General features: G+C 62.3%; 1 protein-coding gene across 9 annotated transcripts in view; it reads right to left on the reverse strand.

Annotated features, from left to right (window-relative positions):
• TSC2 (TSC complex subunit 2) overlaps positions 1–17,256 on the reverse strand; it is a 32,208-nt gene that overhangs the window by 7,981 nt on the left and 6,971 nt on the right. For 3 of the 9 annotated variants that reach the window (XM_013055235.2, XM_004750707.3, XM_004750709.3), the window contains exons 9-27: positions 17,132–17,205; positions 15,920–16,046; positions 14,683–14,826; positions 13,707–13,844; positions 12,876–12,979; positions 12,482–12,563; positions 11,440–11,595; positions 10,918–11,034; positions 8,237–8,359; positions 7,393–7,499; positions 7,076–7,226; positions 5,815–5,937; positions 5,283–5,417; positions 4,496–4,685; positions 3,600–3,693; positions 3,329–3,431; positions 2,992–3,086; positions 1,713–1,841; positions 218–382 (exon numbers count right to left, since the gene is read on the reverse strand). In XM_013055235.2, coding sequence (XP_012910689.2) covers positions 218–382; positions 1,713–1,841; positions 2,992–3,086; positions 3,329–3,431; positions 3,600–3,693; positions 4,496–4,685; positions 5,283–5,417; positions 5,815–5,937; positions 7,076–7,226; positions 7,393–7,499; positions 8,237–8,359; positions 10,918–11,034; positions 11,440–11,595; positions 12,482–12,563; positions 12,876–12,979; positions 13,707–13,844; positions 14,683–14,826; positions 15,920–16,046; positions 17,132–17,205 — 2,357 coding nt within the window. The remainder of the gene's footprint in view (positions 1–217; positions 383–1,712; positions 1,842–2,991; positions 3,087–3,328; positions 3,432–3,599; positions 3,694–4,495; positions 4,686–5,282; positions 5,418–5,814; positions 5,938–7,075; positions 7,227–7,392; positions 7,500–8,236; positions 8,360–10,917; positions 11,035–11,439; positions 11,596–12,481; positions 12,564–12,875; positions 12,980–13,706; positions 13,845–14,682; positions 14,827–15,919; positions 16,047–17,131; positions 17,206–17,256) is intronic. The other 6 variants (XM_013055236.2, XM_004750710.3, XM_013055237.2 and 3 more) reach the window with 4 other exon arrangements.

A 17,256-nucleotide genomic window follows, 5' to 3' on the forward strand; every position in this document is an offset into this window, starting at 1 on the left:
CAGCCGACACCTCAGCTGCCAGGGGCTCTCACAACGGGCATCTTGGTTTCAAAGGTGTGTGGACTGCGGCGCGGGGGGCCCTCAGAGGAGTGGGGCCCTACCACACACAGGAGGCCTGGCCAGGGCCCGCCTGGCCTGCTGACACCGCTGCCAAGTACGGTTACAGAAGCGGAGCCAGGCGCTAGCCTCCCACCCCGCCCCGGGGCCCAGCCCGCACCTCTTGGGGACCGCTGTGAAGTTGGAGAACACGTATCTGGCCATCATGTCCAGACATGTCTCCGTGAGCTCCAGGTGGAGATTTTTCAAGTTGTCATCAGCCTGGGCCATTGAATTCTCGTCTGCAGACCCCAGACTGGCGCTGGTGAGGGACGTCTGGATCCTGCTAGAGGGAGGGGCCCCGGTGAGGTCAGGGGCTGGCCGAGGCGACTCATCTCCCACCGGGGGCCAAAGCTCGAGGCATGCAAGTGCTGGGAGGGCCACACCCACAAACCCCCCACTGGGGCGCACACCCAGTCGAGCCACCCTGTGGCAGACCACACGGACACATCATCCCAGAGAGAGGAGGGGCAGGGCCTCACGGGAGAGACCCAGGCCCACTCGTCGGAGCAGAGGCTCAGGAGACAGGGTACAGGACGAGACCGACGTCCCCTCACCGAAGCACAGGAGAGTTAGGGGACGGCTTGGCGGCGGACAGTTTAGTCATGCAGAGACACAAAGACCACAGACACACCGAGATTGCATTCTGCCCACAGGGCCTCCTCCCGACGACAGGGAGGGTCTGGGCTTTGTGTGCAGCTTGTCCCCCTCAACTCGGCCCCCCCAGGCTCCGCACGCACCCAGTGACCAGGAGAAGAGGCTTGTGCAGGTTTAATTCTAATATGGAATTTCACAGCCCCTTTGCCAAGCTGGGCTTGTGTTAGAGTTCACTAGAAGAGAGCCGACCACCCCCTGCTCCCGTGCCCCAAGTCAGACCCCGCTCGGCAGAGGCCAGCCTGAGGCCAGAGCCTACGCCAGGCAGCACTGAGGAGGTGGGTCTCCGAGCTTCGCACTCCCAGGCCTGAGGGGCTTCCTGGGGAGGAGACAGCCCCCCGTCCAGCTCAGTGCAGCCTGGCCTGGTCAGCACGAAGCAGTGACCCCCAGAGCCCACGCCTACACTCACATACCCAGGCAGGGAGAAGCAACCGCGGCCGCGCACGCACGCCCACTGCTCTGTACACAGCCCCGCTCTCCCTTCTGGCTACGACAGGAAGCAATCCTCCACGAGAAGAAAGCTCAAGGCTACAGTCCACTTGCAAGCGTAGGAAAGCCGAACCTTGAACATGTTTCCCACCCAGCCTGCACGGGCGCCACTCGATTTCACATAAAACCCTGACCTCCGGGGCCAGCCCCGCAGACAGCGGCCACTGGACCCCTGGCTCTCTCAGAGCTCCAGCCCTGCTCTAGGCTCTGAGCTAAGCCTCTGAGCGCGCCGTGTAGCCCACCTGGGCTCCGCCAGGGCACAGGGACAGAATGCAACCTTTCCACCTGCCCCTCCAGGCTCCCCCCAGACCAAAGGCTGCCCACCCGCCCCCGGGGCTTTCTTCTGGCTCCGGCCAGGGAGGGCGTGGGCAGGCGACGAGCTCATGCAAGCAGCCCCATGCACCACCACCCGGGTGCCCCCGCCCGCCGCAGCCCCCCCGCGGGCCGCAGCCCCCCGCCCGCCGCACCACTACCTGCGGACCACATGCTCTGACACACTGATGCTGCGGCACCGGAAGGCCTCTGCGGCAGAGCTCTCCTTGCATTCTTTCACGGGTGGAGAGTTAGTCAAGCCTTGTTTGGGGGTTCTGGCTATCCTCAAACTACCAGGAGAGGAAGGAGGGCCCGAGCCCCAGAGAGCCCAGCTCCCAGGAGGGGAGAACAAGCCATTGGAGGGATGAGGAGGAAAGGTCACAGGCCACAGGGTCAGGATGGAGAGCCCGCGGGTGAGATGAACAAAAAACCATGCCAGAGGCCAGTTGGCAGGGGAAAGAAACAGAAAACAAAAAAGCATGAAAATACATCTCATACACATGACTAAGAAAAAGGTCTCACGCACAGAACCAAAACAAAGAACATTAGCGCAAATTGAACATGTATGGAGCGCGACGCACGGCAGGTTCCAGGCTGTGCTGACCAGGAGCCCCGCCCACCCCGCTCAGGGGCCAGGATGCCCTGAGGCCCTGGAGGTCACCGCTCAAAGGGCTGGTTCTCAGCTCGGGGCCCCTGGTGCTCAGCTACTGGGAGCTGGAGAAGCCAGCTTTGGACTGTAGGTCACACTGACCTGATCATTCTGGAAAATGCCATATCTCCACCAAAGGAGAACTGCAAAGCTTGGGTGGGAAGGCGGGCACAGAAAGAGGAGTTGCGGCTCGTATGAGATGCAAACAAGACATAAGGCCTAGCACAGCTCTCTCTCGGACCTGGCAAAGCGGCTGTGATGGTCCAGAGGGCCGTGGCCCCTGGTAAGCAAGGGTGGAGAGCAAGCTCGGGAGGACAGGCAACCTCAGCCTGGGGCTGGGCTCGCTTCTGGGCCCGGAGCTCCTCCCTAGCCAGGCCCGGGATCTGGCTTCTCTAGAGCCACCAGAGTCCTCATGGAACCCTCAGCCCATCCAGTGGAGTCAAGCTAGCACCCCAATTCCCAGCTCTGTGCTTCAGCCCTCGGGTCTCAGGCAGGCCAGGCCTGGCCATAGCCCAGCACACAGGTTCCGCAATACCATGGGCCGCAGAGGCCGGCTGGGTGGGGACAGCAGCTCTTCCAGCTACGTGAGCGCATTAAGGGCCTTTGCAGGCTCCAAGCCAGGACCCCCTGGCGCCCAGCACGGTCTGCACAGGGACATCCCCCAGCTACTTCTCAGGGCCGCTGGCTGGCCACAGGGCGGCAGGCCAGCCCAGACCCCGTGTGTGCCATCGGTCACAGGTCACGCTTGCGAACCTGCCCCGCTGTGCCCCATTCCCGCCGCAGGCCCGCACCTCTTGGGCCTCTCGTTGAGGCTGGTGCTTCGCGCTCTGAAGCTGTCCTTCTCGGGGGTGTCATCAAAGGACAGGAGAACGTTGGAGCGCAGGCCCTGGCAGAGTGGAGCAGACCTGAGCCATCGGCCACCAGGGACTGAACCCTGTGTTTCTTCCCTCCAGGAGCCTGGGCTCCACACCTGCAGGGTGCTGGGTCCTGGCAGGCTGCGGGCAGCAAGCGCAGCCCCCCGATGCCACCCACCTCTCGCTCCCTGTCCATCTCCCCGCTCTGGCCACGGGACAGCCAATGGCGAAGCAGGTCCCACCTCGACAACAGGTTTGGGCTCTGCTGACCTACCTTAGTGATAAAGGGAACAAAATCCTTCCGGAAGGGCAGGCGGCATCTAATGAACCACATGGCTATGACGTGATGGGCCAGGCACACGATGTACTGATTAAACCTGTAAGGAGGAAGAGAAGGACTACAGCTCTGCTGGGGCCCCAAGGCCAATGGGCCCGGGGCTGAGCACGGAAGCGAGACCCTAATGCCACAGGCCCGTCCGAGGTAAAGGACTGGCACAGCTCTTGGCTGGCCCAGGACACAGCAGGAGGCGCAGGCCGGCACTCACTTGGAGGGATTGGTGTAAGGCAAGGAGATGGCAAAGACACTCGCGTACTGCTCCGCTGCAAAGTTCCTGTAGAGGTGAGGCAGCCTGGCCAGAGCTGCGAGGGCAGGACACATGGGTGAGGGGGTGCGGGTGGGAGGGAGAGGCAAAGACCCACCCCACCGTCACCAGGGACCTGTGCTACCTCCTGACCTCAGAGGGCTACGGAGGACTGAAGGTCACAGCCCTGTGAACGCAACCTTCCCTTTCCCCTTGGTTCTCTATTCTAAGAGCTTGTAAACTGGTCCCCAATGCAAAACCTCGCCAGCGTCCTACAGTTGTAGGACCCTTGAGCTAGATGCGGCTTCCGCATCTTTAGAAGGCTGTGAACAGAAAAACATCCAGCAAAGGGCCCACGTGTCATTTTGCATAAGTGCCAGTGGCCCTGCTCTGTTCCTGTCACTGCCCCGCTGAGGGTTAAACACGCACTCGGGTACCAGGAACGAGGCGGTGAGCGGGCACCCTGACCCCAGGAAGCCCGTCCAAGCTGCAGTACGTGCCCTGAGGGGAAGCACCACGAGGCTGCGAGAGCCGGGCAGAGGACAGACACCCACATCCGGCAAGACAGGCTTCTGTGCCGTTTAAACCGACACTGAGGGTTAGAGTGGCACGGGCCGCTTGAAGGCCAGGAAGGAAAGCATTCAAGGCTCAGGCAGGAGGTGCAAAGGCCCTGAAACCAGAAAGGATGGCGCAGCCCACGTGCTCCGTGGAGACAGCGCGCCCAGGCATCTCCCGAGAGAGGTCACGAGATGAGGTCAGCGAAGTTGGCATACGTGACAGCCACTACCCCAAGGATCCACCCCACCACGCGCACACGCACGCCCGTGTGCACACAGGCACGTGCAGAGCCGCATGCTCACTTGACAGGAACTCAAGGAGAGGAACGGCCATGCTAGCAGTGGCTGAGATGTGAGTGAGCTTCACAACCAGCACAGGAAGCGCCTTGATGATGATGTCCGGCATCTCCACGCTGCAGATGGCCAGTGCCACCACGCACTGGCTGGCACAGCGGTAGATGAGGCCTTGCTCCAGGCAGTACACCATCTCCCGCTGCAGGACAGGGCCAGCGCCTCAGACCCAGCCTGCCGCACCCCGGCCCTGCCCGCACGCTGCTCTCCCCTCGCCCACTCTAGGACATTCTATAGGGGACAAGACCAAGACTCAGGAAGGTTACTGCCTTGTCCCTGAGCCCCAAACCAGCACAGCACCAGGAGCCGAGCTGTCCTGAGGAGACTGGACAGTGGGCAGCTCTGGTCAGGGGCTTCCTGATGCTTCCCAGCCACGAACACTGGCCGGGCCCCCTGGCGCCTCAGCCCACCCTGGAGACAGGACTCCTTAGGCCCATGACCCCTTTGGTTATGGGAACCCCCCCACCAACTGGCTAGCCTTATGACAGGGGAGGTTCTGCCTAACACAACAAGGCCACCAGGCCCACTGAACTCCGGGCAGCTTCCCGTGTGAACACGGCACTCCCACGCCCCACGGGAGACCAGGGCAGCGCGCGGCTCAGGGCCCCCGCGGAGCCAGCCCCACCCCCACACGTATTCCCTGCCCCACCCCCAACCTGGGCTGTGGAGAAAGTTGGGCCCGTCCGGCTGAGGCCAACACCCCACAAAGCAGCCCCGCTGTCCCTCTCCCGCTTCGTACCTGTCTGGTTTTGTCCAAGTAGTTGTGGTACGAGATGAGTGCTGTCAGCACAGGAACCACTGCCAGATGCAGGTCGGTTCTGGAGAAGCCTTCCGGGGTGCCTCGGAGCCGCTCCAGGGTCCTGGGACCTGAAAGCTGAAGGCTGAGGCTCAGGGAGCAGGCTGCACGTCAGTGACGCAAGGGCGAGCCGCAGGGTGGCCGAGAGCCCAGGGGCCTTCCTACTCTCTGTCTGGCCGAGGGTCTGCCTTGTCAGACCCATGGGAGCGCCCACCAGCCAGGGACAGACCCAAGACGGACGCGCCTGGCCCAGGAAGCCCAGTGAGGAAGGCGAGGGAGAGGAATCAAGCTAGCACACGGGGAGGGCGAGCCAGAGCCCTGCACAGAGGCCTATGAATGGGGAAGGGAGGACAGGGCCCCAGGGGCACGATCTCCCAGCGGGACTGCCCTCTCATGTGACCGCACCTGACCTGCCAGGCCTGGGGGCCGGAGTGGGAAGGCATGGGCGGCGGCCCCACGGTGCGGGTGGCCTTACCATGGAGCAGAGGGCAGCGGACAGCTGGTCAACGCTGCACGGAGACGTGAAGATGAGCACCTTGTAGCGCAGGGACTCGGGCAGCTTGCCCAACACGAGCTTCAGTACCTTCCAGTCCGCCTCCTGCAGGGGAAGCGGCCACTCAGCTGAAGTGCTGTCAGCAGCCTGGCAGCTGTGTGGCCTCCTGACCCCTCTGTCCCTGCAGGAGCACGTGCTCCTCTGAGGAAGTGCCCCGCGGCACGACGATGGCGCCCTCCAGACACCAGGCTGAGCAGGAGGCCCAGGCCCAGCGGCACCACCTCTTGCCCTGAACTGGCCCTGGACTCCCACGCCGGCCCTGCCCTCCCTGGGTGCCCAACGGGGACCCCCAGGCCGCCCGCCCGGGATGCCGTAGCCACAAGCCCTGACTGAGGCCCGTCCAGAGCACCACAAATGTGTACTGAGTAAAAAACCTGTATCTCAAAAGGAAAAGCAGCACGTATTCCAAAATAATCCACAAGCCCGGGGACCCACTCCAGAACCAAAATCCACTGAGGGCCACAGCGATAAGGAAGACGTGGTTGTGGCCCCTGTGGACCTTCCCTGGCCAGCCCTCCCCAGCTCAGCGGGGAGACCACCGCCCATCAGCAACACATGTGGCCTTGAGTCCTGAAAACCTTTCCCCAGATCCCACCTGTGATGCAGGCCAGGAACCTCTCCCAGGAAGTACCTGACAGCCCCCTTCAGTGCCAACACCTGGTGCCCACAGGGAGAGGAAGCGGCTCCCCTGCCTGTGGCCCTCGAGGGTTTCCCAGGCGCACAGCGGCATGCCACTGACCACATCGCCTCTCCCGCCGGCCCCCTTGCAGAGATAGGCCTCCACTCCATTCAAGGCCCCAGTCCCACCTCCGCTGACACCCACTCTGCCTCGAGGCTCTGCTTGTTCCTGATCCCCAGAACCTGTCCTACCTCTCCGCCTCACCCAGCCGTCCCAGTACCCCTGGCCAGAAGTGCCAGCAACACCCCGTCGCACGCGGCCTGTCTCGGCCTCCACCCGACGCACGTTATCCAACGACTCCCTCACTTGTCTACACGGCTCCATCCTATACCAAATCCACCTCCCAGAGGCAGGCACGTCTCAGCTCTGTGCCCAGCTCACAGGATGGGATGCACGGCATCCGTCACAGAACTACTGGATGCTTGGGGCAGTAGCGTGCCTCCGCGGTAGCTGATGCAGGGATAGGAAGTGTGCAGGGCACCGTGGAGGGACCAGCCGGCTTACCTGCTTCAGGCACTGCAGCAGCACACGGAAGAGCAGGGAGTAAGGCAAAGAGCCAAGTCTCACCGCGGGGCCTGTGGGCGCAGGGCCGGGCGGCCCAGTGGGATTGGACAGGGTGCCACTGGCCTTCTTCTCTGGACCCCGCTCTGGCTCCCTGTGAAAGCAGGGGGGACCAGCACTGAGGCCACAGGGCAGGGACCAGCGCAGGCACCCTAAGCAGCCATCGGGCTGCTATAGGACATTCCTCAGACCCACAAGCACCCCCAGGGATGGGCACAGCTGGCTCCCTGGCCGGCGCCGGGGACAAGGCTGATACGCACATGGCATCGCAAACACAGTAAGGGCTGAACCTCACGGCCCCATCCTTGCTGGGCAGGCCGAGACGATGCAGCGAGTCGGCCCTCAGGAGCAGCAGGAAGTCGAAGGCCTGCAGGGAGAAAGTGAGATCCAGCAAAGCTAGGCAGATGCCGGGCCTGTGTACTCTCAGCCCGGCTGCTCCACGGAAGGCCCCGCCCCAACAGCACATGCACCAACCCCACCGCGGCCACAGCAGTGCAGGCAGTGCCACACAGGCGTCCCCAGCCTTCTCCTGCCACAACCAGACCCGCCCCCACGACACAGGGAGCGTGGCCCGCACACTGGCCAGGCAGCCCCACGGCCCCGAGTGCCAGGAAACACAGCCACGCTCAGGCCACCGGCACCTCTTCCCATGACCCTGACGACTGGGCTGCCCCATCACACAGAGGCTCTGCAAGGGACCAGGACTTCCCTCCCCATGACCACCGCTCGGCCTGGCGCCAACACCTACGACGGCAGCCGCAACTGTGTGTTCTACCCCACGGCCCGCGGCCCGCCGCCGGAAGACTGCAGCCCCAGGGTGAGGCAGCACCCCTGAAAGCCATGGAAGCTCATCTCCGCCCACACTATGGACCACCACCTGGCTCAGAGCGGCGCAGAGGCATGCAGACACAGCAGGAAGGGCACCAGGGCCCAGGGAGGCTGCGGCCACGGCTGGTCCATGGGAGCGCGCTCCTGGGCCACCTGCCAGCGTCCCGGCCTGAGCTCCCTCCTGGCACCAGCAGGCACCCCGGAAGCCAGCCGTGGCCAGCCCTGAGCCACAGTGGTAGCAGCCCGGCCACGGTCCGCCCACAAGCCCCATCCTACCTGTAGCCGGATGCTGGCGGCAATGGGCAGGGTGTAGTCGTGCTTGTAGTGCAGCTGGATGTGGCCAACAAGTGTCTCGTAAACGCGCATCGCGTGGCTGGCGGGCAAAGAGTATAGCTTGGTCTGCGGAGAGAGTGTGCCAGTCGCTCCGAGAGCGGGAGGCCAAGAGGCAGGTAGGGAGCCAGCACCCAATGCCCAGGACGAGCTCTGGGGAGTGACTGGGCAACACACAGGGCCCACCAGCTGCCACCTCTGTTCCCGGGACTCCATCCCACGGACGCCCCCACACACGCACACCCTTGGTGGTGGCAGAAAGGGAATCTGCTAATAAATCAGGAAAACGTATCTAATGGGGCACTGCTCGGCAACATGTATGACGTGACCCGTGAGCTGAAAGCACCTTTTCCGGCCACCGGCACAGCAGGACAGACCAGGGCGAGTGAGGCCCCGTGGGCTCCAGGGGGCCCTGTAGGGGGGCCATTCCCCCAGCCGCTGGGTCATCATCCCCACAGCGAGCCCCCTGCCTGCCCCAGCTCCCTGACACATAAGCCCAGGAGAGGCCAGATAAGACCCTGGTGTGGGGTGGCACCGGCTGGCCAGGCACTGGGGGTCCAGCCACAGCCAGAGGAACCCCTCCATGGCTCGTGGTACTCAAACCAGGGCCTTACAACATAAATCGCTGCTGCTCTTCAAGAGAAATTACCACAAGAAGGGGGACAGGGGAGAGAGAGTTGGACCCAATGTTCAGGCCCACTCAGAAAGGACCGCAGGGGAGGAGGACAGCAGCAGCCAGGCCTGCCTGTCCAGCAGGAAAGACGAATACAATCTAACTGTGCTCCGTGTGTGCCGCTTGCCTGTTTCACACGGCACGGGTTATCTCCCAAACGAGCGTCTCCAGGCCCAGGACATTGCTCCAGCTTGCCAACAGCTTGGTTCTGTGGCCCCCCACCCAGAGTCTGCGGGGCTGGAATTCCAAGCGAGGGCGATGAGCCACCTTCCCAGCTTCTCCACGGCAGGGTTCTGCACTCACTCAGGCTGACGCACCCCTCACCCACCAGAGGTCTAAAGGGGGCCGGGCTCCCAGGACAGGAGGCCACGGAAGTGCCAGTCGCCTTTCCACAAACACTTCAAACTTCCACGCCAGGAAATAACCATCCCACAGAAGCAGCACGGGACATTCTGTGAACAAGAAGCATTCGAGGCCACAGACTCAAATACCGCATTTTACATAACACGGACACTGGCGAGTGAGCTCCAGGGACGCCGTGATGCGGTGACATCAGTGGCAGAGCCGAGGCGGAGGCCGGAGGAGGCCCGCAGGGACCCGGTCAAGCCTGCGAGCAGGGGTGTCTGGCCACAGCAAAGGAGAGCAAGCACCAACCCAAGGTCAGACTCATCTACGACACACCAAGTCCCCTCACGACTCAGCAAAAAGACAAACGATGCCGTTAACACGTGAGCAGAGGATGTGAGCAGATACTTCCACAAAGAAGACGCGTACACTGCCACCGGGCACCCCAGTGAAGGGCGTTCCTCGCGAAGGGCGTGCGAACCAGACCACAGCAGCCTGGGACGCTCCAGGAAAGCAGAGCCTCAGGCGCACCGGGGACTGTGGGTAAAGGAGCCTCATGCTGTTCCCGGCCACGGAGCGGCCCCTGTGGAACGCGGTCGGGCTGCTCCTTGGCTGACCACGTGCGGGGTCACTGTCCGAGCCAGCGAGTCCCCTCACAGGCCTGCACCCAAGAGAAGGAAAAACCCACGTCTGCACACACACTGGCACGTGGATGTTCACCCCGGCAGGATTCACAGGGGCACAAAGGGGGAACCACCCAGCGACCGTCAACACAGAACTGATAAGCAGGGCGCCTGGGTGGCTCAGTGGGTTAAGCCACTGCCTTCAGCTCAGGTCCTGATCTCAGGATCCTAGGATCGAATCCCGCATTGGGCTCTCTGCTCAGCAGGGAGCCTGCTTCCCTCTCTCTCTCTCTCTCTCTCTCTCTGCCTGTCTCTCTGTCTACTTGTGATCTCTCTCTGTCAAGTAAATAAATAAATAATCTTTTAAAAAAAAAGAACTGATGAGCAAAGACAGCAAATCCACATGCGGCCCGACGGCCATCGGAGCGAAGCCTTGAGCCCTGCCACCAGCCCAGTGAGCCTCAAGATGCTCAGAGCACGCACTGCACAAGTCCATGGTCACACGAAACATCCAGAAGGCACAAATCCACAAGATGTAGAGTGGACGGGTGGCTGCCAGGGGCCAGGGTGCCCAGGGTAAGTGGGGAGGAACAGCTAATGGGTGTGGAGTTGCTTCCGGAGAAGGAAGACGTTCTAAAGGCACCGAGGCGCAGCGTCCACCATGTGAGTCTCTGGAGGTACCGGAAATCCCCTGGACCATACGCGCAGTGCACGAATTCTACGGAACGCCAACTACACCTCTCAATGAAGCCGTGAAAACCAGCCCACTACCACAGGGCCAGCCCGCCCCACCTCGGCAGCAACATGAGGGCGTCTCTGCCCAGACCAGCCCCGCGACCCTCAGGAGCGCCCCACGCTGTGACAAGGAGCCTGGGTCACGCCAGGCTGCCCTCCATGACGCCACGGAGGTCTCCCCGGAGACGTGTGCCTGCACGGCAGCTGCCCAGAGGTGGCCGGTTGGCCCTCCCAAAAAGGCAGAGACGTACCTGCAGGATGACCAGGAGCCCCAAGACAGCAGTCCTCACGTCCTCCACGGAGGCCGAGTACGCCGCCACGTCTCTCTCCTCCAGCTCAGCGGGTGGAGAAAGGGAGCGGGACATCACCTATAGAGAGAAAACGTGCATTCAGTTCCCCAGCTCGGGGCTCTCCCCGGCAGCTACAGTCAGACCCAGCACTTTCCCCTGCATTTCTCAAAAGCTGCATTTTGCAATCCTGAGGGCCCTTCCAGAAACTGCGACACATTTCACAGTTAAGAGAAAAGCACACTGGCCGTGCATAAGGACGATGCGTCCAGCCCAGCTCCAGAGCTGCACCACGGCTATGTCCCAAGACACCTGTAGCGCCACCCATTCCCGATGTAAGGGGGCCCTACCTGAGACGCAGCCATTGCTCTGGGCACAACAGGAACAAACGGTCCAGAAGCCAGTGCTGCCTGTGCAGCCTGGCCACAATTGGGGGGCTCTCTAGCAGCCCAGGCACCCAGAGCCCCAGGCTCAAGCGACCCTCACCTTTTCCACAATGTCCAGCAGGCTGTTGAAGTGGTGGGTATGACAGCCCTCAGCCAGGTCCACCAGCAGCTGGGTGGCCAGTTTCCGGACTTGGGGGTCTTTGTCCTCTGGGACGTGGGAGAGTTGTGAGATGACCACTGAGCTGATCAGCTCCTCCTGAAGCGGCACAAGTCGGGGGAGATGGGCAATGTGGGGCAGGGGCACAGCCGCAGCTGAGGGACGCGCTGCACAGCCCCTCGGGGGCCCAGGCCCAGGTACAACGCAACAGCAAGTGGCCGGGCTGGCTCTTGCCCATTCACTGTCACAGGGTGGGCCCCCCATGTGCACGCTCTGGGGTGGGAAGAGCCCGTCCCTGACATCATGATGGGAAGGGTGACAACAGCTTCTACAGAGGCAGATACAACGCACAATAGCAGCAGAGGACGAGACAAGACCAGCCCCGACATGAGGAAGCTGAGAACCCAGAGGGGCCTCCTGGAAGAGGCACTGCTGAACTGAATTCCAAGGGACAGAGGTGCGGGGAAGAGGAAGGCTAGGAGGGAAGGAGTGGGCCGACCAGGGCTGGGAACACCGGAAACACTGGGGAGGCTGCCCTCGGAAGCTGCACAGAGCATGAACTGGAGAAAAGAAGATCCAGCTCTCCAGGAGAAAAGCTCCCAGAGGAAAGGACAAGCAAGCAGGGGCACGTGAATGTCTGAGGGACAGCTTCTGGCCCTAGACCGGGTCACGGCTGGAGGGAAAGCAGCAGAAGGAGACAGGCAGGGCCTGGCACCACCGTGGTCAGGCCAGGACTGGAGAACGTGACCACAAAAGTCAAAAGAAAACATCCCCACACGAGACTCTGCTGACAACTTCTGTTTGGGCCCCGCAACTCTTGGCCCAGCAAACCTGGCAGGAGGTGGGAACCAACACCAGAGCGCGTGAACGGGGGGAGAACCAAGCTCACTAAGCAAACCTGCCACAGATGGGTGTCCCAGGAGGCTCACCGAGCCCCACCCCCAGGCCCACTGACCGCACCAGGCACCCCCAGCAGGACTCGCACCTCATAGAACTGTCTGTTGATGAGCAGCACGAAGGACAGGACGTCCAGCACCTTGATGCGCACGGCACTGCGGGACTCATTCCTGGGGGTGGGTGCACCTGCTGGGGTCTGGGCGTGGGCTCCACAGCCAGCCTCACCCTCCACCAGGCCCCAGCCCGCCCACATCCAGACCCAACACGGGAACACGGGGCCACGGGGTGGAACGCTAAGCCCTCAGAGTCGGCCTCTCCCTAGTCGAGTGGGGCCACCGGAGCAAGGGCACGTGGGGGCCTCAGAGGACTCTGTCCCACCAGAAGGCTGACCTGCTCCCGCTCCCTCCAAGGACAAGAAAGGGAAACCCTGACCCGACCAGGCCTGGGCTCCTGGGGCCCGGCTGGCCTCCGCAGCTGCCTACCTGAAGAACCTCTCCATCAGCAGCTGCAGGTTGTGAATCCAGCCGTCTTTGGCCGGATGGATCGACTGAGCCCTGTACGTGATTAAGTTCAAGAGCGAGGACTCCTGTGGAAAGAAGTCACCATTACTGAGCTGCTCTGCCCTGAGGCTTGTCCTACACTCATGCCCGTGCTGCTGGCCCTGGCGGAGGAGCGGGGAGGAGCGAGTCCACTCACGGACACCAGCCCTTCCCCAGGCTGGCGGTCCACACCACAAAGGCGCTAATGGCAGCAGTGGGAATTCATTTAAAAACCCACACAGGGCGCCTGGGTGGCTCAGCTCGGGGTCCTGGGATTGAGCCCCACTTTGGGCTCTCTGCTCAGCAGGGAGCCTGCTTCACCCCCACCCCGCCCGCCCCTCTCTCTGCCTGCCTCTCTGCCTACTTGCGATCTCTCTCTCAAACAAATAAATAAGATCTTTAAAAAAAAAAAGACAACCCACACAAAAGTCTTGGCGTCAGGCTGTGGGTTCCTGGCGTGAGCACTTCCTGCTGCCCGGTGGGTAGACACACCAAGCAACAAGTCCCCAAAGCCAGCCGGCACCTTCCTCCACACGGGTGGGAGGAAGCCGACGGTCAGGCTAGTGCTGTCTGCAATGGCCCCACGTGCAGTCAGCTGGCTGACACCCCAGCAGACCTCCCCGGAGAGCAGGAGCCTGCCCACCAGCCCGAGTTCAAACTCAAGGAAAGCTGTTTCAGCCACGGGGTCCCACCTCTCCCCCGGCAGTCTAACCTCGGCCACCCTCCTGCACAAGCGCCAAAGGCCCCGCCGAGTCAGGGGAGAAGAGGTCTTACAGGCCTCTGGTCTGCGCATCGCTCAACCAGCTCGAAGTATCTCTCTGGAGAGCCGTGGAACTCGCTCTGATCGCATAACTCTTCCACCGTGGTCAGCAGGTCGTGGACGACGGCTCTGAGCTCTGGGCTGTCCAGGCTCTGCAACACAGAGGAGTGACTCTGGCCTCAGACTGCGGGTCTCCCACAAGCCGCATTCAGACATGGGGCATGGGGGGCAGGCGGGCCATTCTCGCCCATTCATGGAGTGAGGACTCCAAGGAGTCCTGCTCTGCCCACCCAGCAGGCCTCCAAGGGATTGCCTCTGAGCATGTTCACGCCTCCCCACAGCCCAAGCACCTTCTGGAAGCCCCAGGGCAGTTGCCTCCCAGCCTGCTGCTCCAGGGGTAGTAGGTCAGTGACAACGGTCTGGCTCAGCCGGCAGGCCCTGAAGGATGACAGTCTAGTCCTCTGCCCACTGGCCTGGCCGTGCACATCACCATGCACAGGCCCAGTGCCCTGCCCCCACCACAAGACCCTGTGCCCCAAGAGACCCCACCGCCAAGCCCGGCTACACAGAGTCTCAACTCTCCTACAGCCCCCACGCTGCCCCCACGTCATCCCCCTCCTGATGCGGTTAGTACTTCCGCCAAAGTTACAGCAAACCCGTGGGCGGCATCCCCGATGCCCCGGGAAATGTCTTCTTCAGGGTCCCCTTACAGGCCGTGAAGGGGATGCGGTGTATCCCCCTTTGGGACTTGCGGGAGGCCAGCCCTACCCCCTCGCCCACCTGTTGTGGTCAAAGCCGCCACCTTCAGTGGGGAGAGCACACAGACCTGGCGGAGAATGCGGCCCCTGAAGGCGTGGAGGGAGGGCCCTACTCACGGGGAGGTGGGTCTCCAGCCCCGTAGGTCCACAGCCACGCAGGGAAGGACCCGGTGGCCTGCCCGCTGTCCGGACCCCCCCCACCCCTGGCCCCATGGCTTCCTGGCCGCTGTACCTGGAGCTGCTGCAGCAGGCGCTCCATGATGGTCAGCAGGATGTCCCACGTCACGGCCTGGAGCTCCCGCCGGTACTTCTTGATCAGTCTGGTTATGGACAGCACAATCTCGTAGGACACCACCTCGTTCGGACAGGTCATGGCCTGGAACAAGAGACCGAGGGAACACAGCTCAGCCGCTTCCTGCTCCTGCCCAGCAAGCCCCCATCCTAGGGCCCTTGGAACCCAGCCCGAGAGGCTGCCCACATGTGCTCCCAGGCCACAAAAGAAGTATCCCAGGAGCCCGGAAGTACTCCTGCTAGCCTGGCTCTAAATGGCCGGACTCAGCCACACCACTTGCTGCCAACTCCGGGCCGCTGGCCCCCTAGCCCTGCAGAACCAGAAGGCCACCCCCGCAAGCCAAGGGCTCAGACCACGCCCCCCGCCACCCAAGAAGAAGGGCACGGCAGGAGGAACCCTCGGCTCCCAGGGCACCCTGCCCGCAGCGTGAGCGCACACACAGCCAGTGCCCGAACGCCAGCGGGCACCGCGGACACAGAAGCGGTCTCAGGCCTCGCTCGAGAGTGAGAGCAGCGCCTATCGAGCTAACACCGTCACCTTGGGGACCCTGGAGCAGTTCTGCTGCTCGTCCACAAGGGCTGAAGTCCCTAAGACAGAATGTTCACTCAAATCGAAACCTGCCGGGGCGCCTGGGTAGCTCAGTGGGTTAAGTCTCTGCCTTTGGGTTCAGGTCATGATCTCAGGGTCCTGGGATCAAGCCCCACATCGGGCTCTCTGCCCAGCAGGAAGCCTTCTTCCCCCGCCCCCACCTGCCTCTCTGTCTACTTGTGATCCCTGTCTGTCCAATAAGTAAATAAAATCTTTAAAAAAAAAAAAAAAGGGGGCCCTGGGTGGCTCAGTGGGTTAAAGCCTCTGCCTTCGGCTCAGGTCATGATCCCGGGATTCTGGGATCGAGCCCTGCATCGGGCTCTCTGCTCAGCGGGGAGCCTGCTTCCTCCTCTCTGCCTGCCTCTCTACCTACTTGTGATCTCTATCTGTCAAATAAATAAATAAAATCTTTAAAAAAAAAAAAAAAAAAAACCACGAAACCTGCTAAGGGTCCTAGACCTCAGGGTCCCCAGGTCACAAAGCACGTGACTGAAAGCCGCGGCCTCGCCACCTGTGGACCTGCACTCATCCCCGTGCCATGTCCCCTCCACCCCATGTGGCAGCCCCCATGGCATAGAAGCCAAGTCACCTCATAAAAGGACGGGAGCACAGATGTCGGGGAGTTCTTCAGAGAGTAAAGTCGGTGCGCGCCCCAGAGCGCCATGCCCACAAAGAACACGGCGCCTCTCAGCAGCGCGGCGTCCTCCTTGTAGGCTCTGCAGCGATGGCAGAAAGACCACGTGTCAGCGGAGCCCGCGGCCCCCCCCGAGCCCCCTGCTCTTACAGGGAAGCAACAAGGCTGTGAGTAGGGGATGTGGGCCCACGGCGATGACCCACTTCACTCAGGCCTTCCCACCGCAGTCGTCACTGCGGACCACGCGGCCGTGCCACATGCCAGGACTCGGAGGTAAATAAGAGAAGGCCCTTGGCCTCATGGTGCTTACGGTCTAGGAGGCACTAGTGTGAACCAAAGAATCACATGAAAAAATGCCAAGTCCCTCCCTCAAATTACAGCCAAGACGGAAAGCCCAGGGCCACGTGAGTCTGCCAGGGCACTGGGCAACCAGCAACCACCCTACGTGGGTGCACCCTCAGAGAAACCCGAGCACAGAGGGAGGACCTGGCAGCCAGGGGAACGGGCGGCACAGAGGCCCTGGGTGGGGGGAGAGCAGCAAGGAGAGGCAGGAGGACCACGGGCTGGGGCAGGGCTGGCCACCCAGCCCTCAACATGGTGGGCAGTGTGGTTCTTCTCCTCAGAGCAGGAGAAGCCCCCGACATGGTGGGCAGTGTGGTTCTTCTCCTCAGAGCAGGAGAAGCTCTCAGGGCTCCGAACCAACCGTGCCATGGTCCGAGCGAGGCACGTGGGGAAGGGCACGTAGCTGCATGTGGAGCAGCCGACTCTAGGAGGCCGGCGAGGAGCGAGCGGGGCTCCAGAGGCTGGAGGCCCTGGGAGTGGACAGACCTGTTCCATCCCTCAGGGGCAGAAGCAACAGGCCCTGTGATGATCTGGCTGGGGGGGGGGGCAAGGGCCTCATCACAACACCCGGTGAGGCAGCCCTCCCCGACGAGGCGGGAGTGCAGGACCGCTCAGGGCCTTAGTTCTGAAGGTTCTGACTTTGCAACAGAGGAAAGACAGCACAAGGGCCAGAAACACAGGATGAGAGCTGTAGCTCAGCAAGCTTCTGGAGCAGCCAGAAAGCACTAGACAGGAAAGCACTCAGGCCCCCGTAGAAGGCTCTGTGGCTGCTGACCCAAGCCACCTGGCCCGTACCAGTCCACCCCATGCCCGGGGCACACTCGCCTGTCCTCCATGATCCGACACATGTTGTAGATGGCACTGTGCCCCAGGTGGGTGCCCAGGAGGTTACGCATCAGCTGGGAAACAAGGCACCACCATCAGAGATGAGCAGAAGCAAGCCCTAGGGC

This window comes from Mustela putorius, unplaced genomic scaffold (assembly GCF_011764305.1).
Source record: "Mustela putorius furo isolate JIRA1106 unplaced genomic scaffold, ASM1176430v1.1 tig00004007_pilon_pilon_pilon, whole genome shotgun sequence".
NCBI lineage: Eukaryota > Metazoa > Chordata > Mammalia > Carnivora > Mustelidae > Mustela > Mustela putorius.